General features: G+C 41.3%; 1 protein-coding gene across 1 annotated transcript; it reads left to right on the top strand.

Moving 5' to 3' along the window:
- The first annotated feature begins 23827 nt into the window (after nt 1-23827).
- On the top strand, nt 23828-25241 carry LOC136235609 (24-methylenesterol C-methyltransferase 2). The gene has a single exon (XM_066025409.1). The coding sequence runs from the start codon at nt 23887-23889 to the stop codon at nt 24952-24954; it is 1068 nt and encodes a 355-aa protein (XP_065881481.1). The 5' UTR covers nt 23828-23886; the 3' UTR covers nt 24955-25241.
- The last annotated feature ends 2389 nt before the right edge of the window (nt 25242-27630 follow it).

Raw genomic sequence — 27630 nt, 5'->3', positions numbered from 1 at the left:
ATTGTTCCGGGATCCGTTTCCCTATATAAGGGCACGGATCCCAAGGTGAAGAGGAGGCTTTTTTTTGAGGAAAACTTTCTCACTCTAAACATTTTTAGAGAGAGAGTGGATTTTTTTTGAGAAAAATATTTTTTTTCTCAAAAATTCCAAATTTCCTAAGTTCAATTTTTACTAAATTTTTATTAATATCGGGAGCTCGCGGTTCGTGGAATCAATCGGCTTCGACTGTCAGATACCGAATCAAAGGTATTATCCGAGGACTAGACTCTTTATTTTATTTAATTTATTCTCTCCTTCTATTTATTTTTTTATGCTATAGTTTTTATTCCTTTAGTTATTTATTTATTTTGTCACGTTTTATTTAATTAACGTATTTATTTAATTTTCGTTTCGTGTTAAATAAAACTCGGGTTTTGTTTTAAAATAAAAACCTCGTTTTGGATATCCCAATACGAACCGTGATCCGATAAAAAGGTAGTTCGGGTATCGAAAATGTTGTAATTATAAGTTTTTAATTTAAAAGAGGTTTTCAAATAACGTTTTAAAAGAAAAAACATCGTTTTAGGAACTTCCGTTTTCGACTATGATCCATCTTTGGTAGTTCGGAAGTCCAAAACGATTGAATTAGATTTAATTTAAAGCTTTTGAATAAATCTGGAAAATATTGGAGTGCTGTTGTAATTTGCCAATTCTGTCACTAAATGCTGTTTACCGACGGATTTTCCGTCGGTAAATCTGCCAAAATGTAAAAAAAGCCATTTCGGTCCCTTTTTCTTAACTTTTAGACTTTTAATCCTTAGTATATAAATATATAATAATGTAATATATTCTTTTCAAATTGTTTTAAAACTTCAACATATATAATTATTTTAGGAGATTGGTATTCCATTTTTTATTCTAATTTTTTGTATATGTACATATTACTTTCTTTTTATTATTATTCATTTAAATTACATTAAATTCTATTTTAAATGTTATTTACTTGGGCATTTTGGAAGATAATTAGTAGATATTGGGGGATGAACATATAGTCTTTTTGACATTAGGATTATATTAGTTATGTATATATATATAGTTTTGGGGTATATTTGGGTTTCTTTTGGTCATTTATAAGTCCATGTTTCAAATGGGCTTCACTTGGAAAAATTAAATTTTGGGCCTAAATGTGTTTATTGATGTAATTATAATAGTTAGAGAGTCCATTAAATAAGTGGGGAAAATAAGTCACAAAAAGAGAGTTTTCAATTAAATTATTTAAGCTAATGAGCTTTCTTAAATCTCTAATGTAGATAAATAGAGTCATTTTGGTTGATATTTCAAATCGTTTTCTAAACACCACGTTTTAAAACCTTAGTCCGTTCCAACGACGGATTAAGCGAACATTGTAATCAAAATCGTTTTCTTTGTTAATAATGGAGATTTTGAATCGCTTTCTTAATGAATTTGTACAAAATAAAATTGACTTGTATGTTTAACCACGTTTTCTTATTAAAAGGCTTTTACTTTAACGTTTTCAATTACTCGAGTCGTTCCAACGACGACTCGGGTAAGCTTCATCAAACGGGGTTTTAAAACGTACCTAAATCGTTCCAACGGCGATTAAGGTGCGAACCATGTAATAAACATCGTTTTGGGGAAATAAGTTAATGTAGAATAGACACACAACATAACATTTAAATACGGTTGTAAATAAATCACTTCTTTCTTCCCCCTCTCTGTGTATGTATAAACATAAATGGGTGATTCTTTACTGATGTGGCTTTTCAATATCATATGCTCAAAATGGTTTCCAAAAAGAGAAAGAAAAGGGTTTCAAATGAATTTTAAACTTAAAGAAGTATACGATTAGTCCGTTATCGCCTAACATGCTGAGTAGGAGGCCGGTGGTTCATAATCGGGCGATGTCGGGGTGCCTAGTAGCCTTTCTCCGGAAAGAAGCTAGCCTTCTCGGCTCGTACCTAAGTTTTCCGAACCCACACCGGTCTCCCGCAAGGGATCGGTGTTCATTTTCCCATTCGTGGGTGGCGACTCTTCCATATCTCCGAGCTCCGGTCCTGCCGAGCAGCTTGATTCCACGATTGGTTGCTTTCGGCGCCAATCACCGCTTACGTCGCCATGAGGTTGTCCATCCCCCGGTCCGCCCGGGAGATTAGGCCGCGACACCTCGTCTAACAAGTGGCGACTCTGCTGGGGAAGCGAGAAATTTGATTCCGGAAGGCATGCACTAAGCCCTTAACGGGGACGGATCGTTTTACTTCTTTTCGTATGCATTCACGAGCATTATTGCAAACCCTTTGGGTAATTTCCATAAAACCTCTAGCGAGAGTCCATTCGTCGCTCGAAAGAGGATAGCGTAAGTTCCCCCTTACAGTAAGGCGCCAGAGGGTCCCCATCCATTCGTTAGGGGCGAATCTGTGCGGTCCTGTGAGGTCCCGCGGTCAGCCGTGTCAGCATATAGTAGCCTTAGAAGTTTCCATAGGATTACCCGTTACTATTTTTGATGTGATAAATGAATCAGTTCGTGTTTTCAAACCGCCATGATACGTGTCTAATCCTAAACTATGTAAAGAAAATGAGACGATGCGTTAATATATACTCATGAATCGACATACTAGTTACCCTAAAACATCGAAACGATTTGAACTAAAGACGACTTAGTCATCTCATATGAATGAACATGTGCGACCCGCCTTGTCCCTCTCGGTGTCCCGATGAAGGCACGTGTTCAGGAAATACGTTATGACGTAAGCACGTATTAGTATGAATCGGTTCGGTGTTAAGGATAGTTACATTTCGATACAAGAGACTATATTAACGGTAGCCGTTATTCACATTCTTTAAATAAATTGGGATAAAACGAGATCACGACGAAACGAAAATGAAGAACATTTCTGTTTCGAATGACCTTGTTGTAACGTGAAAAGTTTCGCACAAGTAGCCCGTCCCTTCCGAATAAAAGACGAGCTTTTACGTTATGCCTTGTGTCATTCTTAAGAGAAATGGACGTGTCCGCAAAAGGTGACTAAGAAAAGAAAAATGAACTAAAAGACCAAAATCATTCCGAATCTGCGATATATGTCAATCCCGAGAGTAGTTAAAGAAAATAAACCAATACCGTTGAATACGTACCTCGAACGAGTGTATACCCCGTTTAAAATCTCGAAGCCGAATCAAGCCAAACCATATAATTGCGCCATATGGACGAGACTGCGGGTTTTGACTAACGACTCGATCATTTCGACCGTTTACCAAAACTGCAAGAAATATGGCCCGATGTACGTGTTTGCTTAAATCGTGCCTAAAGGAAGGAAAACGGTGATATCCTCGCTTCGAATAAACACGCGATTCAACGAAACGTTTATCTTCTATAACCACACTGAGATGATATATCCCGTGGAGTGGGAGGAACAAAGAGTTGTAATTAGCCGAAAGATTATCGTGCGCTCAAAATAAGACTCGCCGTCTTTTCACGTAGCAAAATGAGCAAACGGATCCTTGACGCTAAGAACAAACGCGTTATGCGATGAGTCCGTTCCCTAAAATAAAATCCAAAAGTGATTCCATCACTAAATAAACACGTGGTTACGTCTCTCGATAGATCCAAAAGGTCCCGTTGTAATCCAAAAATCGAGACACGAACCCACGCAAACAAAAGGGAACGAGTCATTGACAATAACGAATGATTGGACTAGAAGAATAACTCGAACCACGTCTAAAAACTGAGATGCGCTCAAAGGGAGTCAAAACCCGAATTAATCCGTCTCACGAAAGGACGACAGACGAGTTATTCTGAAAGAACAATCCAACTTGGTCGATTTCTTAGTCACTGAACGTTGATACGTCAAAACGAACTGTATTATCTGATGAATGATTTACTTTCCCGCAATAATCGACGGCATCACGCGTCCTCTGGACCGCAATGTGAGCCAAAAAAAACCAAAATCCTAGGAAAGAGACCTGGACCAACGAGTGTGTGGAGGAATAAGGGTGGAAGAGAGATGTTGTGATACATGTAAATAGAACTAACGTTTGTTCTTCTTATCTTATAATCGTAAATAAATAAACGCACACACCACGAATCATGCATATGAAATCATGCATACATACTAATGGATACCGTTCGCGCAGACGTCATCATTAAGCGGTTGTGGTTTCGCGAGAGTAATCGGCTTGTCAGACAGTTTGATCAGTTGCGAGTAGACAGTTCCGAATCAGTAGTTGTGGCTCCTGAATCATCTTCATCCGAGTATACTCAGTCTTCCGTCAGTATGTCTGCAACCGACGAGAAGGTGGCTGAATTGGAGAATTCTGTGAACAATATCAACGACCAGCTGGCCGCAATCTTGGCCCAGCTAGCTGAGTTAGCACTGAAGGACAACAAGAGTGGTAGTAAGCGTGCTGAGAATGAGGTGAACGATGGCCCTCGCTTTGGGAATGAGGAGGATTATCAGGATTATGTCCGAAAACAGTTAGAGAAGGAGAAAGCTAAGGAAGAGGAGTGGAGGCAACACATCACACAGGAAGTGCAAGACTTGCGCGGAGGAAGCTCCGGAAGTCAGGATTTCTATAACTTGAAGAATTGCTTGACAGCAACAGCTTTGCCTCTGAAATTCCGGCTCCCTGACATGAAAAAGTTCGATGGAACTGGAGATCCCACCGCTCACATGAATCAATACGTTGCGGTAATGAAGCACACGATCCTGACCGAGGATCAAGTCTTGGGGCTATTTAACACTTACCTGGAGGGGGCTGCCCTCACATGGTTCCATGCGCTGCCAATGGTGACAAAGAAGGATTGGAAGGAGTTAGCGAAGTCATTCATCGCTCAGTATAGTTTTAACACCATGTTGGAAGTCACTTTGAAAGAGTTAGAGAGCACTAAGCAGCAGACTGGGGAATCCCTTTCAGACTTCGTGAAGAGATGGAGGGCTAAGGCCGCGGTCATGAAACAGAAGCCGCTTGAGCAAGATCAGATCTGAATGGTGATTGGCAATACGTTGCCGTATATTAAGAATGAGTTGAGATATATGCCGTTCACAGATTTCAATCAGATGTATAGTTGTGCCTTGACTGTCGAAGGCGATGGGGAGCCGAAGAAAGCTTATACCAAGTGGACGAAGTCTGGATATAGTGCCGGAGGGCCTAGCGCGAGTACGGAATCTGCGACAGTGAAAGTGGTTGATCTTAATGCTATCGAAAAGAGGCGGTTCGCCAAGTTCGATCAGACCTATGCGAAAGTTTTTGAACGTCTGTAGAAGAAGGGGTTGTTGAAAGCGCCCTTACCCCGTATAACAAAGCTCAACCTACTCCGCAGATTCAGGCTAGACGGTATTGTGAATTCCACAGCAGTTATGGACATACGATTGAGAATTACGAGAGGCTGAAACACGAAATCCAAGATTTGATTGAGGAGAAGAAGATAGCTGATCCTTCGTTAGCAAACCCTTCCGTTAGGCGCAATCCATTGCCGAATCATAGGGTGAGCGTGATCGGAGTTGGTTTGACGGAAACTGTAGTGATGGAATCTTTTGAGGAAGATGTAGAGTTGTTGGACTCCGTCGAAAGAAGCAATGTGGGAAATGGTTTGTATGTGTCCTTCTTGGGTGAGGAACAAGAGGAAGAACCAATGGAGGAGGGATCAGATGGTGGAGCACCATATGACGAGGATAGTGCCGAAGAGACCGGTGAAGGGGCGTCTCGGACTATCGTGCCAAATTTGGGTTTGTTCAGTGGAGGAAGGGATCCCGAAGTGCACTTGCGTGAGTATATGCACGATATGTTTATTGAATCCTTTGGGGTAGATGAAATTGCTCAGTGGTTCCACCATTCACTGGTAGGTGGGCCTTTGCAATGGTTCCATTCATTGCCCGACTCTTGCAAGCACGATTGGGATCGGTTGTCGGATTTGTTTCTTGAAAAGTATCAGAGAGCTGAGGATAGAACCACAGAGCACTTTGCAATGCAGATTAGACCCATCAAGCGTCCATTGCCAAGGGTGAGCAAGTATAACGGCAATAAGGACCCTATGGAGCACCTTCACTTCTATTTGTCAGCTATGACAGCCCTGAGTTTCAAAGAGGAAGAGATCACTAGCTTTCTTTATAATTCATTGATGGGTGAACCGCTGATGTGGTACATGTCACTGCCGATGTATGTTAAGACCGATTGGGCAGCTATGACGAAGAGATTTATCAAGGAATATACGGTATGGATGCTAGCAGAGCAAACTCCTGATTCCCCGTCTTACCAAACACCTGATGCGGTGTTAGCAATGCCTAGGTATGGTGGATATCGGGATCCTGTAGAGCATGCGAGGATATTCCGCGATCATATGTATAACGCTGGATTCCCACAGTGTGAGTTGCATGAACATTTTCCGGAAACCTTGATGGGAGAAGCCTTATTGTGGCATCAGGGTCTGTCGGAGGAAGAGATGTGTTATTGGGTACCACTCAGAAATGCCTTTGTGGCGAGATACGAAATGTACATTCCGTGGACGGGATCCCTGGATGATTTGGACAGGATTAGGCAATTCCCCGAGGAACATTTTGTGGATTATGCTAGGAGGTGGAGGCACCGTTATGAGCAGTGTAATGAGACAATGAGCGATAAGGTGCAGCTTATGTGCATACAACGAGGCGCTATTCCATTGGCCGCAAGGAGGATGAGCCGGGTGTCCCTCCGTGACTATGATGAGTTGATAGGTTGGGCCTTGTATGGATCAGCGGATCCCTTTTTCCTGAATCCGAGTGTTCCTCACGTCATGGATTTGATGGTCGTAGACATTTGGGCGAGTTCCTCGGACGAGGAGGATGCCAATCGGAAGATCCCTATCAACATTTGGGACGAGTCGGATGATGAGCCGGAAATTGCGGTAATGATGAGATCAGGTCGTGTGGCCGAGGGAAAGGCACCAATGGTAGAGACTGAGATTGGAGAAGGGTCGGCTCCTAAGCCCGATGACCAAGTTCTTGAACAGTTGAAGAAGACGCAAGCTAAGTCTACGGTCTGGGAAGTTTTATGCCATTCTAAGTACCATCGTGAGAACCTGATGAAGGAGTTGCAGAATTTGGTTATTTCCACCGACACTGAGCCGGCAGCGCTAGTAGGGGTAATAATGGCCCAGAAAAAGACTGAGATCACGTTTACCGACAAGGATCTCCCAGAAGAGGGGAAGGCTCACAACAAGCCATTGTATATCCGAGCGAAAATTAACGGGAAGAAGACTAGCTGTGTTATGGTCGATGATGGATCGGCCATTAATGTTTGTCCTTTGAAGCTCTTGTCCAAGTTAGGAGTGGAGAGAGGAGATTTGACAGCTTCTGAAACAGTGATCAGAGCATACGATGACAGCCGTAGGCATATTGAAGGAGTTTTCAAGGCCAAGTTGAAAGTGGGGCCGCACGAGGAAGAAACTGAGTTCACGGTGTTGGATATCCCAGTAACTTTTGCTGTGTTGTTGGGACGCCCTTGGTTCCACAAGCTGGGAGGTGTGCCCTCCACGCTCCACCAAATGATTAAGTTCCCCTTCGGGGAGGAGATAGTTACAATTAGAGCTGAAAAACTGAGCTCGGTGGCAGCATTGGGAATTGAGCCTCAACTTTTCTCCAGATTCCAAGTCTCTGGGATTTACGAGTCGAGCATGACCACCGATGTGGTGAAGATGATGAAGGGAGGTTTCATCCCGGGAATGGGATTAGGAGCACACCATCAAGGGTTGTCGGAGTTTCCGGATTTTAAAAGTCAGAAAACCCGGAGGGGTTTGGGATATGAGCAGGGAAGTCCATCCAACATGAGTGCAGAAGGAAAAATAGGCTTGAGGAAGCATTTTGTAAGCGAGGGGCATGGAAAGCCATATTCGGGAACCTCCGAGTCGTGGACTAGCACGGAAGGAAAGATTCTGCCAGGGTTTGAAATCTTCAATGATGTCGCTGACTGGGGCAAAGGAAAGGCAAGCTGCTTTGTCGAGGAGATCATGATGCTGGATTCAAATGCCGAGGAGCAGGTCATTACCATTGAAGCAACTGCAGGAGTGAGAGATGAGCCTAGTACCTCCAAAGTTTATGAGAAGTCCGAAGATATTGAGGATGAAAATTGTATTACTGCTTTGTTTGAGTCTGATGATGTAATCACCCACGCTATCAATGAAATGAATTCTGATTTTGCTTACTTGCTTGATGTTGATCATGATCATTCCATGCATTCTCATTCATATAACATGCCTACATTTGAAATCAATACAATAGAAATGTCAACTTTCAATCTTGGTACGGATGAAAATCCTAAACTTATACAAATTGCTCAAGAATTAACTATTGAAGAGAGAAAAGAATTTGAGAGAATAATTAAAAAATACGAAATTGTATTCGCATGGACATACGAAGACATGCCTGGAATCGATCAATCAATCGTAACTCACCGTATTCCAACATATCCCGAGGCGAGGCCCGTAAAGCAGAAGCTCCGACGTATGAGACCCGAATGGGCAGATAAGATCAGAGAGGAGGAGAAGAAGCAGTTAGAAGCAGGATTCATCGAAGTGATCGACTATCCCCCTTGGGTCGCAAATGTAGTGCCCATTGCGAAAAAGGATGGCAAAGTGAGGATGTGCGTGGATTACAGAGATCTTAACAAGGCATGCCCCAAGGATGAGTTCGCCTTGCCTCATATCGATGTATTGATCGACAGTGCATCATCAGGCGTCTTACACACAAATGTGGATGGTTTCATGGGCTACATGCAAGTTCAGATGGCCGAAAAGCACAAAGCGAAAACCTCGTTCACAACAGAGTGGGGAACATACTGTTACAGAGTGATGCCATTTGGTTTGAAAAATGCCGGGGCAACCTACCAGCGAATGGCCACAGCCCTGTTCCATGACATGATACACAAGGAGGTAGAAGTCTACGTGGATGACATGATGGTCAAATCAGAGACAAGAGAAGGGCATTTTGCCGCACTCGAGAAGTTTTTGGCCCGAATTGCAGAATTCAAGCTAAGGTTAAACTCGAAGAAGTGCTTTTTCAGCGTTTCGTCGGGGAAAATCTTAGGCTATGTAATCGGAAATAAGGGAATCGAGGTAGATCCTGATAAAGTAAAGGCTATACAAGAGATGCCGGCGCCGAGAAATGAGAAGGAAGTGAGAGGGTTTCTGGGGCAGGTTCAGTATATCAGCCGGTTCATAGCAAGACTCACCGCAATCTGCGAGCCAATCTTTAAGTTGTTAAGGAAAGACCAACCCGTCGTTTGGAATGATAAGTGTCAACAGGCGTTGGAGAGTGTCCGAAGTTACTTGTCTAATCCGCCAGTGTTGAGACCGCCTAAACTGGGAAAGCCACTTCTCCTCTATGTAGCAATTGAGGAGCGATCTATCGGAGCAATGTTGGCTCAAGAGGGAGACACCGGTGTGGAACATGCGGTGTATTATTTGAGTAAGAAGTTCCTAGAGTATGAGCTCAAATACAACATGATCGAAAAGACATGTGTGGCAGTGGTGTGGTTGACGAAGAAACTGCGGCACTATTTCCAATCGTATAAAGTGATCATTATTTCTCGGATGGACCCCGTGAAGTATCTATACCGAACTCCATCCTTGACGGGGAAGTTAGCCAGATGGTTGTTGCTTTTGTCCGAGTTTGACATTGAATATGTGACGAAGAAGGTTATCAAAGGAAGGGCCGTGGCAGAGTTTCTGGCTAACCAACCCCTGAATGCAAAAGAGGAAGAAGTAAGCTATGATTTCCCCGATGAACATTTGAACGCAATCGAAGTCATACCATGGAAAATGTTCTTCGACGGAGCAGTTAATTCGAGTGGAGCCGGAGTAGGAGTACTACTTATCTCACCGGAAGGAGAAAGAATCCCGATGGCGAAGAAGTTATCCTTCCCTCTTACTAATAATATGGCCGAATATGAAGCGTGCATTGATGGTTTGGAGTCATTAGCAGCACTGGGAGCATCATATGTCGAAATTTGGGATGACTCCAAGTTGATCATCGAACAGGCACAAGGGAACTGGGAAGTGAGAGAAGAAAGGCTAAGTCCGTATCTAGATCAGCTAGGAGGGTTGGCACGAAGATTCAAGGAATGTCGTTTCTATCATATTCCTCGAGCACAGAACCAGGCGGCGGATGCCTTGGCTACTTTGGTGTCAGTTTGGGACAACCCCCGGAACCTTGCTTCGAAACCATTGGTATTGAGAAGATCTCACAAACCGTGCTACGAAGACGTAATGCTGTTAGGGGCAGATGAAAAACCGTGGTATTTCGATATCGTGAACTTCATGAAAGATGGAACATATCCGACAGAGTCGGAACCTAGGGATCAAGTTGTGATTAGAAGGCTAGCCCGTCAGTTCGTCATCCACAACGACTTACTTTACAAAAGGCACGTTGATGGATTACAACTAAGATGCTTGGATGCGGGGGAAGCCCGCGAGGCGATGGAATCAGTACATTCGGGAATTTGTGGAGCCCATATGGGAGGAGCAGTACTAGCTAAGAAAATTATTAGGCAAGGCTTCTATTGGCTCACCATGGAAAGAGATTGTAACGAGTATTCGAAGACATGTCACGATTGTCAAATCCACGGCGATTGCAGTCATCTTCTGGCCATGGAACTACATGTGCTAGCACCTATTTGGCCATTCGCTGCCTGGGGCATTGACATCATCGGTGAAGTAAGGCCTAATGCTTCAAATGGACGTAAGTTTATTGCAGTCGCCATCGATTATTTCACCAAGTGGGTAGAAGCAGAGTCGTTTAGCAAACTGGGATCCAAGCAGATGAGAAAGTTCATTGAAAAACACTTGATCACCAGGTTCGGAGTGCCTCATCACATGATCACGGATAACGGAGTCCATTTTCAGGGGGAAGTAAGGAATCTTTTCCGAGAATATGGCATTGAACATCACAGGTCTTCTCCGTACCGTCCACAGGCTAATGGGGCAGTAGAAGCAGCTAATAAGAACCTTAAAAGGATCCTCGTAAAGACGGTGGAATCACATCGGAATTGGCATGAGCACCTCCCACTCACATTGTGGGCTTATCGCACGACAGTCAGAACCTCGACTGGGGCAACACCATTCTCCTTGGTATACGGAACAGAAGCAGTCCTACCGATTGAGATCGAAAAGCGATCGTTGAGAATCGCAGTGGAAGCAGAAATTCCCGAGGCGGAATGGGTAAAGAGGCGATGCGAGCAGTTGGCTTTAGTTGATGAGAAAAGGATGGAAGCCCTTTACCATGTACAGTTGTATCAAAGAAGGATGGCTCGGGCTTTCAATAAAAAAGTCAAGACCAGCCCTATCAAAGAAGGAGATTTGGTGCTGAAACAGATCCGTGTGACGCACACCGACCCGAGGGGGAAGTTCAGGCCTAACTGGGAAGGACCATTCGTCGTGAAGAAGATACTAAGCAAAGGAGCGGTGAAGTTAACCACAATGGACGGCATGGAATTCTCCGAACCTACCAATTTGGATAGGCTTAAGAAATACTTTTCGTAAAAAAAAAAAAAAAAAAAAAAAAATAAAGAAAAATTCCCGATAGGTCGAAAACCCGCAAAGGGCGACCTATGCAACAATAAGGGAAATCCCAATGGGTGAAAACCCGAAAGGGCGCTCATTTAAAAATTCCGGGATAGTAAAAGGAGAGGAGGAAAATCGCCGGGATCCGAAAACCGAAAGGCAGGTCCTGGTAACAATAGTTATAACTTGAGCAATTACAAAAACAATGTATAAGAGACTAAGTATTTCTGTTGTTTGTAAATAAATAAAGGCATGAATATATTTGACGAGAATGATTGGAATCATCATAATCTACTGAATGCATGGTAATATGAATCACGAGTTATACATTTCCTATCCTACTTTTCACAAAAAGCCTACCTACTATCCACCCCACTCCCTATACATCAGCTATACATCGGAGAAACCCTAATAAAAGCTACAAAGCAACAATGAAAGCTACGAGCCTAATATGGAGGGAAGTCCCAATAGTTCTCAAAATCTCTCAAGTGAGATGCCCGCTCCGCAGATAGTGTCTCCTCGGCAGCACGCGCTCTCTCATCAGAAGCTCGCGCTCTCTCATCAGAAACCCGTGCTCTCTCATCAGCAGCTCGTGCTCTCTCCTCTGCAGCAAGGCGTCTGATCGACTCATCACGCGCCCTCTCCTCGACGGCAAGGCGACCCTCAGTCTCCCGTCGCATCAATCCCGACCAGTGGTCGTTCCTCTCTTGATACACACGACCAACTCGGGCATCAGCTTCCCGCACTAGCTCACTCTGTCTCCGCTCATGGGCATGAAGATCACTCTACAAAAAAGAAAAAGAAAAAAAGATAAGAGGCAGCATAGGCAAAAACATAAATCATACATACATGCATACATTTCACTACACTAAAGTACAATAATGATACATACCAGGTGGTCGGTGCAGCGCAAGCTGAGGCAATCTCGTAGGAAGCTGGATAGATCCACGTAGTCTATACAGGTCTCCCTAGTGGTCAGTGAAGCGTCCGAGGGATCAAACGGGACCCTCGAGGAGAAGATAGGAGGGGCCGCCTCAAATCCCGCATAAGGTGTCCCAGACTCGTCATAGCGGATCGTAGCATAATCCCTCCCGTAGCCTGGTATAGGCACGCCTATGGACGATCTCTCCGGTCGGGCTGCGCTAGAGGACTCGCCGATGAAGTAGGGCTGCTCGCGCGCTGGTGTCTGAGTCTGAGTGCCATCAAAAAAATCAGATAAGTGGGAACTCCTCCAAGATCCCTCCTTCAAAAAAAAAAAAAAACACACAATAAAACCTCCGAGCATATCATGAATAAAATGAAAAGAGGGCGGAATCACTTACCGGAACCTCCGCCTGACCAAAGACGGCCTCGACCGCCTCTCTCGAAAACACGTCCGCCACTGGATCTACCTCCATCGCTGCCGACGGGGCATCCCTCGCGCTCAGTAAAGTAGACAAATAAGGCTCGCGGCCCCCGGCATGAATCCAGACCACTCTACCGACAAAACGGTAGGTCAGATCTCGACGAATGGTCGATAAGGGCAGAGTCCGTACCGCGAACATAGAGATGGGGATCTCACCCGGCGTCCAATGAGCGTCTCTAACCCCGGTAATGCCTCGATCCCCTAGATACCACGCCCGCACGGAGGGGCCGGTGAGCACACACTGCTGCTCCTGGATCATCGACACGTATGCATACTCAGGGCCGAAGTCGAGGTCATCCCACCTGAACTGAATCTAAAGCAAAATACACAAAGAGAAAGTCAGAAAGGCTCAAACCAAAATCTGGCACGATGGGGCAAAATTTACCTGACTCAGGGTCAGCGAGTCGATCCGATCTAGAAGCCGCGACACTGTCCGACTCCTCTTAGCGCTCAAGTCGAAGTCCCTCCATTGAGTCATAAATGGCGGCCTCGGCACTCTCGGTCGAGGTCGTGACCGGCTAGGAAGGATGTGTCTCTCGTATGCCCACACCTGCGGTAAAAACAAGGACTAGGAGTGTGAAAAAGGCGAAAAAGATAAGACGGATAAGTCAAAAAGGCGTCACGTACCAGCAGGGCAAAGGTATAACCGCCAAAGTCCTTGCGCTTCCGGCAAGTCAGATCCAAGAACTTATAAAGAAAGGCTAAGCCTGCCCCTGCCCAATCATAAGAAGCCGCTGCATCCAGATCGCTAAGTGCCTGAATAAGACCTGCGTGTACCTTCCCGCCCTTCGTGCGGAAAATCGTCTCACTCAGAGCATATACTAAGAAACTACAAACCGCCAGGTCGGTAGCGTCAGTCTCGCAGAAATCACGTCTACTCAAGATGCTCGCGGTAGAGACAAACTTCGCCGGAGTAGACTTGGCGCATAGACGAACTCCCGGTCCAATCAAGGTAGCAAGCCTAGCAGGGTCGACCCGGGGTCGCATCATACCAAAGTGGAAAGGGACGGGAGTGTTGCTCCCTCGCAATCCTGTCAACAGTGAAAAATCTCGAGGCGAGATGGTCATCTCCCCAAAGGAAATGTGGAAGGTGTGGGTCGAGTCAACCCACCGCTCGCATAAGGCCCGTAGGCCAAAAGGATCACACACCCCGTTGGTGCGGGGCAGCGCTGCAATAAAGGGCTCGAAGCCCAACTCCTGCACACGGGCTCTCACCGCGGCACCTAGCCTATCATACCATGAGAGAACCTCGGCGGTGGTCCCCGAAATCTCAATGAACTAAAAAAGAACAAGATAAGAAAATTTAAATACAGCTCCTAAAGCAGGCAATTGAAAAGAACGCGTTAAGACTAGGTATTCTTCCATTTTCTAACCTAGAGACATCCGGTCAGTTAGGACCAATTTTCTGCAAAAATCTCTCATGTAGGGTTCTTCACGTAAGGTTGAGTCAATTCTTTGATCCACTCTCGTCTGCGGCGACGAGGAGCATAGATTAGGTTCTACTATTCACGTGCATTAGCTAAGTTTTTACTATTCACATTTTTACTATTCACGTGCACTATTCACGTGCATTAGCTAACTTTTTACTATTCACGGTGTCACTATTCACGTGCACTATTCGCGTGCATTAGCTAAGTTTTTACTATTTACGTTGTCACTATTCACGTGCATTATTCACGTTTTACTATTCACGTGCATTATTCACGTTTTTACTATTCACGTTTTACTATTCACGTGCGTTAGCTAGGTTTTTACTATTCACGTGCGTTAGCTAAGTTTTTACTATTCACGTTGTCACTATTCACGTGCATTAGCTAAGTTTTTACTATTCACGTTGTCACTATTCACGTTTTACTATTCACGTGCACTATTCACGTTTTTACTATTCACATCGTTTTTACTGTTAACATGCATAAATTCGTAGTGTACTATTCACATGCATATAGCGCGCATTCTTACAAAAACAAACAGGTATTACGTGTAAAATAAAGGAATTCACGTTTTCTAGCTAAAGTCCTCTAAGGCAGTCTAAGAGTTGGCATGCAAATCATGTTCGTATAGGAATGTTAAAGCCTAGAGTTCAAATCAAATAAAAGTGAGAAACCACTTACCTCGTTGCAGCGTGTCCTGCTCAAGTGTGTCGTAGGATCGTGGAAGGTATCCACTCTATCCAGGTTTACGTAAACCTCGTCCATGCCTCTGGTGCCATCCCATTCGTCTAAATCCATCCCGAGAATAATCCAAATTGAAGTCTAGTGAGAGAAAGAGGAGAGAGAAGGTGTGGGGTTGAAATGAAACCCCACCACCTTATATAGAAAAAGGGAATGGCATTCCCGTAAATAGTGAAAAAAGTACGATTTGACATAAAGGTAAAAAGTAAATAATTAATTACCAGGTGCACAGACCTCCGATTTGCAGTCCGTTTCAGCCTGCATTTCTCCCAGACAGTGACTAACATTGTCAAAACATCAATTCCAGACAACAGCTAATTTTTACAGAACAGTGACACCAGTCGAAATACAGACGACAGTCAACAGAAAAACAATCAGTAGTCTATTTCATTTCGGACTCAGACGTGTGCCCATCGAATCGTCGAGATGATAGCTCTAGTGAGAAAGTACAGACAACCATGTGGTAAGAAAATCCAGAAACAGAACCCGCTTTTTTGCCATTTGACTCACGGTCGCAGACCGAAGTTGCTTTTGAGCCATTTGACTCTCGGTCGCAGACCGGAGTTGCTTTTGAGCCATTTGACTCACGGTCGCAGACCGGAGTTGCTTTTGAGCCATCTGACTCACGGTCGTAGACCGAAGTTGCTTTTGAGCCATCTGACTCACGGTCGCAGACCGGAGTTGCTTTTGAGCCATCTGACTCACGGTCGCAGATCGGAGTTGCTTTTGAGCCATCTGACTCATGGTCGCAGACCGGAGTTGCTTTTGAGCCATATTTACCTAAGATCGTAGACTAGGGTAGCGGTTTAGCCATTATCCCCACAGTCGTAAATCAGGGTAGCTGTTTAGCCATTATCCCCGTAATCTTGAAATAGGGTAGCAGTTTAGCCATTACCCCCGTAATCTTGAAATAGGGTAGCTTTTTAGCCATTATCCCCGTGATCTTGAAATAGGGTAGCTGTTTAGCCATTATCCCCGCGATCTTGAAATAGGGTAGCGGTTTAGCCATTATCCCCACAGTCGTAAATCAGGGTCGCTGTTTAGCCATTATCCCCGTAATCTTGAAATAGGGTAGCCGTTTAGCCATTATCCCCGCGGTCATAAACTAGGGTAGCTATTTAGCCATTATCCCCCGCGATCATGAACTAGGGTGCAGCCCGAAGCAGAGTCTGATGCAGTCAGAGAGCAACGCCAGAGCGCGCAGCGCAAAGGTCAGGTATGTTTCCTCTTACTCGTTACGTGACTTTTACTTTTATATGTTTTACATTGCATGTGTTACGTTAGCAAAAACGTTTTTGAACCACACACATCACTGTCAAAATAGAAAAGTAGGGGCAACTGTAGACACCGAGTCGGAGGACCTGTGATGAAAACCTGAAACAAGACGGTCGAAGCGATTGATTCTGGAAGTTTTGAAAAATATATAAAGAATAATAAGCTGAGGAAAATTAACGGCACGGCGCGGGCACGCAACGGCATCCCGCGCGCGGACGACGATGGTCGAACGCCCGCTTGACGGCTCGAGACGTGCGCGCGGCGTCCGTCGGACGCACCGCGAGTGGCACGCTCTCGACGCCCGGGGCAATGCCTGGGACCGCTGGCGGTGCCCGCCCTCGTGGGCCGTTGAGCACACGTGCCTGGCGGCGCGAGGCGCGCGTTCGGCGGCCGCGACGCGCGAGCGTCTAGCTGCGCGGAACGCGCGCTCGGCGGTCACGGAGTGGACGTGTCCGACGGCGCGGGACACTTAGGGCGGGCACCCAACCACGTCGAGCGAACGCCCAACGCGTCGGGCGGACGCCCGACGAGGGTTGGGCGCGGGCGCCCAACCTCGCGTTGGGCGCTCGCCCAACGCCGTTGGGCGATCGCCCAACATTGTTGGGCGGCCGCGCAACCACAATGGGCGACGCCCAATTTTTTTTGGGCGTCGCCCATTGTTCCGGGATCCGTTTCCCTATATAAGGGCACGGATCCCAAGGTGAAGAGGAGGCTTTTTTTTTAGGAAAACTTTCTCACTCTAAACATTTTTAGAGAGAGAGAGTGGATTTTTTTTTGAGAAAAATATTTTTTTTCTCAAAAATTCCAAATTTCCTAAGTTCAATTTTTACTAAATTTTTATTAATATCGGGAGCTCGCGGTTCGTGGAATCAATCGGCTTCGACTGTCAGATACCGAATCAAAGATATTATCCGAGGACTAGACTCTTTATTTTATTTAATTTATTCTCTCCTTCTATTTATTTTTTTATGCTATAATTTTTATTCCTTTAGTTATTTATTTATTTTGTCACGTTTTATTTAATTAACGTATTTATTTAATTTTCGTTTCGTGTTAAATAAAACTCGGGTTTTGTTTTAAAATAAAAACCTCGTTTTGGATATCCCAATATGAACCGTGATCCGATAAAAAGGTAGTTCGGGTATCGAAAATGTTGTAATTATAAGTTTTTAATTTAAAAGAGGTTTTCAAATAACGTTTTAAAATAAAAACATCGTTTTAGGAACTTCCGTTTTCGACTATGATCCATCTTTGGTAGTTCGGAAGTCCAAAACGATTGAATTAGATTTAATTTAAAGCTTTTGAATAAATCTGGAAAATATTGGAGTGCTGCTGTAATTTGCCAATTCTGTCACTAAATGCTGTTTACCGACGGATTTTCCGTCGGTAAATCTGCCAAAATGTAAAAAATGTCATTTCGGTCCCTTTTTCTTAACTTTTAGACTTTTAATCCTTAGTATATAAATATATAATAATGTAATATATTCTTTTCAAATTGTTTTAAAACTTCAACATATATAATTATTTTAGGAGATTGGTATTCCATTTTTTATTCTAATTTTTTGTATATGTACATATTACTTTCTTTTTATTATTATTCATTTAAATTACATTAAATTCTATTTTAAATGTTATTTACTTGGACATTTTGGGAGATAATTAGTAGATATTGGGGGATGAACATACAGTCTTTTTGACATTAGGATTATATTAGTTATGTATATATATATAGTTTTGGGGTATATTTGGGTTATCTTAATTATTGTTAAATAAAATTATTTTGAGTGATAAAGGCTATTTTCCTATTTATGAATTTCATTCACTATTTTCTTATGTTTAAAGTATCAATATATTATTTTCATTATTCTTTCTTATATATGTATTAGATAATATATTTTCTTTTACTCTTATTTTATGTCTTTTGGGCTAAAATGTGTAAATATATATTATTTTCTTTATTTCTTTTGGTCATTTATAAGTCCATGTTTCAAATTGACTTGTATGTTTAACCACGTTTTCTTATTAAAAGGCTTTTACTTTAACGTTTTCAATTACTCGAGTCGTTCCAACGGCGACTCGGGTAAGCTTCATCAAACGGGGTTTTAAAACGTACCTAAATCGTTCCAACGGCGATTAAGGTGCGAACCATGTAATAAACATCGTTTTGGGGAAATAAGTTAATGTAGAATAGACACACAACATAATATTGAAATACGGTTGTAAATAAATCACTTCTTTCTTCCCCCTCTCTGTGTATGTATAAACATAAATGGGTGATTCTTTACTGATGTGGCTTTTCAATATCATATGCTCAAAATGGTTTCCAAAAAGAGAAAGAAAAGGGTTTCAAATGAATTTTAAACTTAAAGAAGTATACGATTAGTCCGTTATCGCCTAACATGCTGAGTAGGAGGTCGGTGGTTCATAACCGGGCGATGTCGGGGTGCCTAGTAGCCTTTCTCCGGAAAGGAGCTAGCCTTCTCGGCTCGTACCTAAGTTTCCCGAACCCACACCGGTCTCCCGCAAGGGATCGGTGTTTATTTTCCCATTCGTGGGTGGCGACTCTTCCATATCTCCGAGCTCCGGTCCTGCCGAGCAGCTTGATTCCGCGATTGGTTGCTTACGTCGCCAATCACCGCTTACGTCGCCATGAGGTTGTCCACCCCCCGGTCCGTCCGGGAGATTAGGCCGCGGCACCTCGTCTAACAAGTGGCGACTCTGCTGGGGAAGCGAGAAATTTAATTCCGGAAGGCATGCACTAAGCCCTTAACGGGGACGGATCGTTTTACTTCTTTTCGTATGCATTCACGAGCATTATTGCAAACCCTTTGGGTAATTTCCGCGAAACCTCTAGCGAGAGTCCATTCGTCGCTCGAAAGAGGATAGCGTAAGTTCCCCCTTACAGTAAGGCGCCAGAGGGTCCCCATCCATTCGTTAGGGGCGAATCTGTGCGGTCCTGTGAGGTCCCGCGGTCAGCCGTGTCAGCATATAGTAGCCTTAGAAGTTTCCATAGGATTACCCGTTACTATTTTTGATGTGATAAATGAATCAGTTCGTGTTTTCAAACCGCCATGATACGTGTCTAATCCTAAACTATGTAAAGAAAATGAGACGATGCGTTAATATATACTCATGAATCGACATACTAGTTACCTTAAAACATCGAAACGATTTGAACTAAAGACGACTTAGTCATCTCATATGAATGAACATGTGCGACCCGCCTTGTCCCTTTCGGTGTCCCGACGAAGGCACGTGTTCAGGAAATACGTTATGACGTAAGCACGTATTAGTATGAATCGGTTCGGTGTTAAGGATAGTTACATTTCGATACAAGAGACTATATTAACGGTAGCCGTTATTCACATTCTTTAAATAAATTGGGATAAAACGAGATCACGACGAAACGAAAACGAAGAACATTTCTGTTTCGAACGACCTTGTTGTAACGTGAGGCCCTAGGCGATGTTTTAAATGGGGAACAATAATTTTGATTCCTCAATAGTTGGCACAATCTTGGACATCGCCAGGGCCGGTTCGGGACTACTTGAGGCCCTAGGCGATGTTTTAAATGGGGAACAATAATTTTATACCTGATAAGATGAATGAGTGAACAAAAATCAATCCAGATTAGAATAGTTGAGCAAAATTGTAAGTGAGTATGAAGAAGAACTTATAGAGAACCAGATTAGAATAATTATAGTTGAGCACAATTGTAAGTGAATATAAAGAAGAACTTGTAGTAGAGAAATTTAATTGTAAAGAACTCAATTTATAAGGACTGATCTTGTCTTTTCAAGTTTTTGAACGTTAGAAAACTGATACAATTGAATCTGTTTTCTTTTCCAAGTCTCTGATCAAACACAAAAAGAGGAAATAATAATCTACTTACTAGCATTTAGTCAATTGAGTGTGGCATCTTTTATCCTTCCAAAAATAAAATATGGCAATATTTTGTACTTTCCAATCTCCAAAACTGACAACTTTTTTTTTACTTAAAATCTTATATATGTAGCAAATTTATCCCAAATTTTTTTTTACCAATTAACCAAACTAACCTATATATTACTATAATAATATATATGGGGGGCCCTAGGCAGTTGCCTAGGTTGCCTAGAAGCTCAGCCGGCTCTAGACATCGCCTTTGTTCTTATACAACGGGATTAGAATACTTTTCCTCCATTCGGATGACATCTTATTGTTTCTCCAAATTTTGTTGAGGAACGTCGTCAACCATTCGATTCCTCTCTCTTCCAAACATCTCCAAATCTCAATAGGGATGTTTGTTGAATTAATTAACTAAATTTTAATTTGATATATTTTTATTGTCTATAATCATAGTTTAATTTGAATTTAATTTTTTTATTATAAATATGTTAATGAAGCGAAATTAGATTAGGTTTTGAAATTAATTCTCTTTGGAAGGTGTTTGGTTCAAACTTCGGAACCGGAATACTACAAAATCAGAATCGGAATACGAATTTATTTCTTTTGTTTGTTTATTCTCGAATCAGAATTCAATAATTTTTACAAGTGTTTGGTTCAAATTTTAGAATTAGAATCAAAACACGAAAAAATTAAAAATTAATTAGCTATTAATATATTTGACACGTAAAAAAATAAAATTATTAATAATTAACAAATTAATTTGTAATATACAAAATATTAAAAAGTAAATTAATAATAAAAGTACCATTCACAATATATTAATATAAAATTTCATTCATATAATCGAATAGAAATTAGAAATAAAATAATATATAAAAAACCTAACAAAAATGTAAAATGAAATGAATTAAAAAGAATAAAAAAATAAAACAAACTCAGCACAAAGTACATGGAAGTGAGATGAACAAAAAAAAACTTTTTTATTTGATTTTTTTTGGAATCAATTTTTTATTAACATATATTAGGGAGGGAATAAGTTATTCCTTGTTTAAAGGGAATCACGTCTCATCCTCTAATTAAATTTGAGAAAAATTACAAAACTGGGTCAAATTGGAGGCCTATTTACATATATAATTCATTTACTCATCCTACTAAATATTTAGACTGATTTTGTGTGACTTTCCCATAATACCCTCAATATTTACGCACGTCTGTCTCCCTCTCATCTGACTTCGCAGATTCGACCATATGCGAAGCTTGCGAAGCTAATGTTTGGATTTACTTAATGAATTTAGTTCGCATATACGAAGCCTGCGAAGCTGAAGTTTGTTTTGCTTGATGAATTTAGTTCGCATATGCGAAGGCTGGATATGTTCTGAAGCTAATTTGCGAAGTGGTATATAACAAAAAATGGTAAACAACAACGGATTCTAACATTAAAATCATAACATTATCAAATTTTACAATAAGATTGTCACAATAACAACATTCAAATCATAACATTATCAAAATTTACAACAAGATTGCCACAATAAACTCCTAACAAATCACTTCAAAGTGAACCTAACTAATTCGGTGCCAATTTTGAAGCGGATGAGTAATCTTGGTGTGCATCATGAGACACATCCATCCCAAAAGGTATGGACTTCCATTTCTCATCCCAAAAGGTCTGGACTTCCAGACCTTTTGGGATGGACGTGTCCCACGGTGCACACCAAGATTACTCATCCGATTTAAAATTGGTACCGAATTAATTAGGTTCACTTTGAAGATTGGCACCATGGGATGGACGTGTCCCATGGTGAACCCCACGATTGACACAATCTCTCCTAACCAACCATTTTAGGAGTGAATGTGTCAATCTTGAGGGAAGTTAATTCCTATATAGGAAGGAAAATCATCTCCCCTGCAGCCCAGTACGTCGCCTTTCAGAAAGAGATATTACGTATTCAACCACTTTCAGAAAAAAATAATCATGTTAGGCAGGGAAAAAGACGATTTTGGCTTCGCGAAATGAAGATTAGCGAAGCATGCGAATGTAAATGTGCAGGGAAAGAGGTGATTTTACTTCACTAATCGATTGTTTCACGAAGTCTGCGAGGTCTGAAACGTGACTATCTACGCCGCATATCGATACTTTCGCGAAGTCTGCGAGGTCTGAAACGTGGGGATCTATTCGCAGACTTCGCGAAATCATCGATTCGCGAGGTAGATCCATACGTTTCAGACTCTTTCTCTTCGCATATCTTCGTGAAATCATCGATTAACGAAGTAGATCATTACTTTCTAGGCTCTTTCTCTTCGCAAAGATTCGCGAAACCATCGATTGCGAAGTGAATTCATGAAAAAATGCAGAAAAAACAACAAATACTTACATTTTTCGCCCCTTTCACCCCCAAAAGCGACAATAACAATATGATAACATGGGAAGAACGAAGCAAATATCGTAGAAAAACCATTTCTTTGATGGTAACGAGAAGAAAGAAACCAAACAACGAACATGAAGATGAAAAACCATAGATTCGTTTTCTAGGGTTAGGAAGTTGCAGAATCAAGAGATGAAGAGAGGAAAAAGAGAAATTCATTGTGATTTTGACGAAATGGTGCAGATTTCGTGCAATTTAAAGGAAGAAAGGAAGATCAAAAGTCTTCAAATCATTAATGCAGGAGCAACTTTTCGCGTAACCAATGAGATAGGGGGAGCGGCCGTTCGTGAGTGGTGGGAAGTGGGAAGGTTAGGGACATTATGAAAAAGTCACACAAAATCAGTCTAGATACGTAGTAGGATGAGTAAATGGGTTAAATATGTAAATGAGCCTTCTATTTGACCGAGTTTTGTAATTTTCAATTAAATTTGGTTAATTGAACACTTTTAAATGGAAATAACTCAATTACATTACCTAGATATTTTTTTTTATCCAATCAAACACTCTCTTAACCTGGTTAAAACTTACTCGACCCAATTCACCCTATTTTCATCCAATCCAATCCATAAACATGCCATCTGACATAGTAAAAGTAAATTAATTTTGTAACTTATCATAAAATCATTATGGGTCTCAATCTAATTGAATTATTTTCCTTTTGGACAAAAAAATTATCTCAAATCCTTTAACTTTCATTTTTTATTCATTAAATTTTTAATTTTTTTATTAGAAAACATTAAACTTTTTTTTTTTTTATCATATTACTACTATGACCATCTAATTCGTTATTTATTTCATTTGCAATTAAAATTATAATGTTATATTTTAAAATAGTATTTTTATAATTCTCCTATAATCATATTACACCTGTTAAAAACTATTTTTAAATTATTAAATACTCAGTTACTGAAAATTAAAAATTAAAATTTAATTTTTATAAAAAAAAGATTAAGGAATAAATGTAAAAATGAAAAGATAATTTGCCTTTTGCATACCAAACATCTCCTCATGTCTCAGTTTACCTTGTTCGTGCCCTTAAATCTAACACGTGTTAATGAAGTAAGTATTACCTTCAACACGCGCATAGCGCGTGCACTTTAATGACTTCACAGACATATAAAACCACCAAAACACTCTTTTTTAACACAATGCTCAAACAGAGGGAGCCACTAAACAGTTCCTTCTTTTACTCTCACAATGGATTCTCTCTCTCTCTTCTGCACCGGAGCCCTCCTCGCCGGCGGTCTCTACTGGTTCGTCTGCGTTCTCGGTCCGGCAGAACAAAAAGGCAAACGAGCTGTAGATCTCTCCGGCGGCTCCATCTCCGCCGAAAAAGTCCAAGACAATTACAAGCAGTACTGGTCCTTCTTCCGCCGCCCCAAAGAGATCGAAACCGCCGAGAAAGTCCCAGATTTCGTCGACACGTTCTATAATTTGGTCACAGATATATACGAGTGGGGCTGGGGTCAATCCTTCCACTTCTCGCCGTCAATCCCGGGGAAATCCCACCGTGATGCCACGCGCCTCCACGAGGAGATGGCCGTCGATCTAATTTCCGTAAAACCCGGAGATAAAATCCTCGACGTCGGATGCGGCGTTGGTGGTCCGATGCGCGCCATCGCCTCTCACTCACGCGCTAATGTCGTCGGAATCACGATTAACGAGTATCAGGTGAAGCGCGCGCGTTTACACAACAAAAAAGCCGGTTTAGATTCACTCTGCGAAGTTGTATGCGGGAATTTCCTCCAGATGCCGTTCCCGGAAAACAGCTTCGACGGCGCGTACTCAATCGAAGCCACCTGTCACGCGCCGAAGTTAGACGAGGTATACGCGGAGATTTTCCGAGTTTTGAAGCCCGGATCTCTCTACGTCTCATACGAATGGGTCACAACCGATAAATACAAGGCGAACGATTCCGAGCACGTGGAGATCATTCAAGGAATTGAAAGAGGAGATGCGTTGCCCGGCCTGAGAAGCTACGCCGACATTGCCGAGGCGGCGAGGAAAGTCGGATTCGAGGTGGTGAAGGAGAAAGATTTGGCGTTACCGCCGTCGCAGCCGTGGTGGTCGAGGTTGAAGATGGGGAGGATTTCTTACTGGAGGAATCATATAGTTATTACTATATTGGCCTTTTTGGGTGTAGCGCCGAAAGGAACCGTCGATGTTCATGAGATGCTTTTCAAAACGGCCGATCATCTGACCAGAGGCGGCGATAAGGGAATATTCTCTCCGATGCATATGATTCTCTGCAGAAAACCTGAGTAACCGATCGGTAATTATTTATGCTGCAGTAATTCCGATCTACTTTTCCTCTTGCTTGTGACCTTAGTTTTTTTTTTAATTTAATTTAATTTTAATTTTAGGTTTTTTTTCCTCTTCAAAATCTTCTTCATATTTGTTATAATTCCTTGTATTTTCTGAATTTCGTGGATGAATCTGGAGAAATTTGTTGTCGCTATAGTTTAAAAAAAAAAAAAATCAAGAGGTGAAAATAGGTTTGTTGGTTAATTTAATTTTGATTATATGTGGTGGAGAGTGATGATATTATTTTATTTTATTTTTTTTTATCTGATATTTTAAGATGGGAATCTGATTGTCGGATTTTTATTAAAGAAAAAGAAAAATAAAGGAAGGTGGAAAGAAGGCTAGGCGCACATGGGATTGGGATTAGAAAGTAACTTTTGCTAGATCTTGACTTTTTTTTTTTTTTTTTTTTTTGCCAGCAGTTTATGACTTTAAAAATAAATTATATCTTATAAATTGATTTTTTAAAAGAAAAAAGAGTAGAATTAATTTAAATGGGGATGGAGATTTGCCGTGGGAGCGAAAATGGTAGTAAAAAATTTTGCATTTGTAATTTGAGGATGTGGATGGTTATGTATCCATAATCTAACATAAATTAGGGGTTTGTTTGTTTTACCTACTGTTTGCTGTTACGGCAAACAGTTTGCTGTTTACTGTTTGCTGTTACGGTTTACTATTTGCTATTAAATAAAACTGTTTTTCCAACAAAGCAGAGATTTTCTGCTTTTGTAAAAGTTTACTTTTCAGGTGTAAAAGGCAAACAGAAGGTCACCAACCAAACATTTAATACTGTTTTTCAAGTGTAAAAGGCAAACAGGAATGTCACTAATCAAATATCTAAAACTCTCCCTTTCGAACTGAAAAGGCAAACAGTAGCACGAAAGAGGGCATTTGGTATCACATCCATAATCTTAATACTGTTTTTCAAGTGTAAAAGGCAAATAAGAATGTCACTAATCAAACATCTAAAACTTTTCTTTTCGAACTGAAAAAGGAAACAGTAGCACAAAAGAGGGCATTTGGTATCACATCCATAATCAACATAAACTAACTGATTATAATAAATCATAAGTGAAATAATAAAAATCTGAACATAAATAATCAAACAAATATTATCAGTTCTAATAAATTTTTAATGTGATGACACGTTACTTATTGAAAAAAATGAAATAAAAATAAAGTTGGATAACTTGATTGGGAATGAGATAAATTAAAGATAAGGCTCTGAGTTGAGGATTTATTGTATTTTTGGTTCATGTTTGTTTGGGAGAGGTGTGGTACAGATGATGATTAATTTAAGGTTTAAAACAATGTTAGCCGTTCAATTACCCAAAATATCAACCAATCAGCAACAATTTTCCATTCTCAGCCCCCACAAAAAGATATTACTGTCCCTTACTAAAAATTTGAAAAATTCAACTCTCTCTCAAACTCAATTTTTTTTCCGAAATTCTTGATTACATGTGTAATGGTGGGTAATCCGTCATTCCCGAGAAGAGACGAGAACAACCAATCCGTCGAAGTCGAGGTATATTTCCATTTAAAAATTTCTGATTATGTTTTATAATTTTTGAAAAAAGTGGCTGTCAGGGTACGGTACATATGAACATCACGTCCCACCACAAAGTGGAGCGTATGAACATTGCGCCCCACCACAACATAAGAGCTTTGTCTTCTTTATATTTAATATCTAGAATTTCCAGATCCAGCAAAATAGAACTAAAATTATCAAGGTGTGACTTTAGCGATGTACCTTCCGCCATATTGAGCATGTGAAGACAATGTTTCACAACAAGCTTGCTGGTGAGGTTTTTGGACATGTAGAGAGATCCAAATTTCTCCCATAAGCCTTTAGGAGTCTTCTCATGGATGATTTCATATATGATCTCGTTCGACAAGAATAACTGAATGGCAACTAGAGCTTTCTCCTCCAATTCTTGTTTCTTCTCCTTTGTTACCGTGAGAGGTAACTCGTCTACTACCACCTTGTTCAATCCGTTCTGTGTCAAAATGGCTTTCATCTTGGCAAAGCTGATAGTACGATCATACTTCTCGATATCAAATTTTGTCGTCATAGTATATACCAAAATAAATATTAATTGACTATGATACCAATTTGTTAAGGAAAAACCTCGCAACGGAATGAAATATTTAATTTGGATAAATAAATTCACAACAAAATAAAAGAAGAACAATAAGTAAATGACACAAGGATTTACGTGGTTTTGCAGTGTGCCTACTCCACAGGTGAAGGAGACCGAAAATTATTCCACTATAGAAACGAAAGTGGTATAAAAGATTGGAAAAATAACACTCAAAATCCTTAACCCCAATACACCCAAAACCTTACAATTCTCTCTTTGGAGAATATCACTCAAACTAGCAATTTAGTATCAATTGCTTGGACGCCCAAAACCTATGAGAATGCATGGTATTTATCGCTAAATTACACCAATGGTCACCGTACTTTACCCATTTTCACATTATGGCCACTGAACTTCATTTCTTCCTGCTATGACCACTGAACTTTACACTTTTTAACACCGGTGACCACTCAAATTTAACTAACTTCTCAAAATGACCGTTAACGATCGTTAACGACCTCAAAATGAAAATATTCAAGAATTAAAGTTGTTC

The sequence above is a fragment of the Euphorbia lathyris genome, chromosome 7 (genome assembly GCF_963576675.1).
Source record: "Euphorbia lathyris chromosome 7, ddEupLath1.1, whole genome shotgun sequence".
Classification (NCBI taxonomy): Eukaryota; Viridiplantae; Streptophyta; class Magnoliopsida; order Malpighiales; family Euphorbiaceae; genus Euphorbia; species Euphorbia lathyris.
This window is presented reverse-complemented; position numbering and strand designations above follow the sequence as displayed.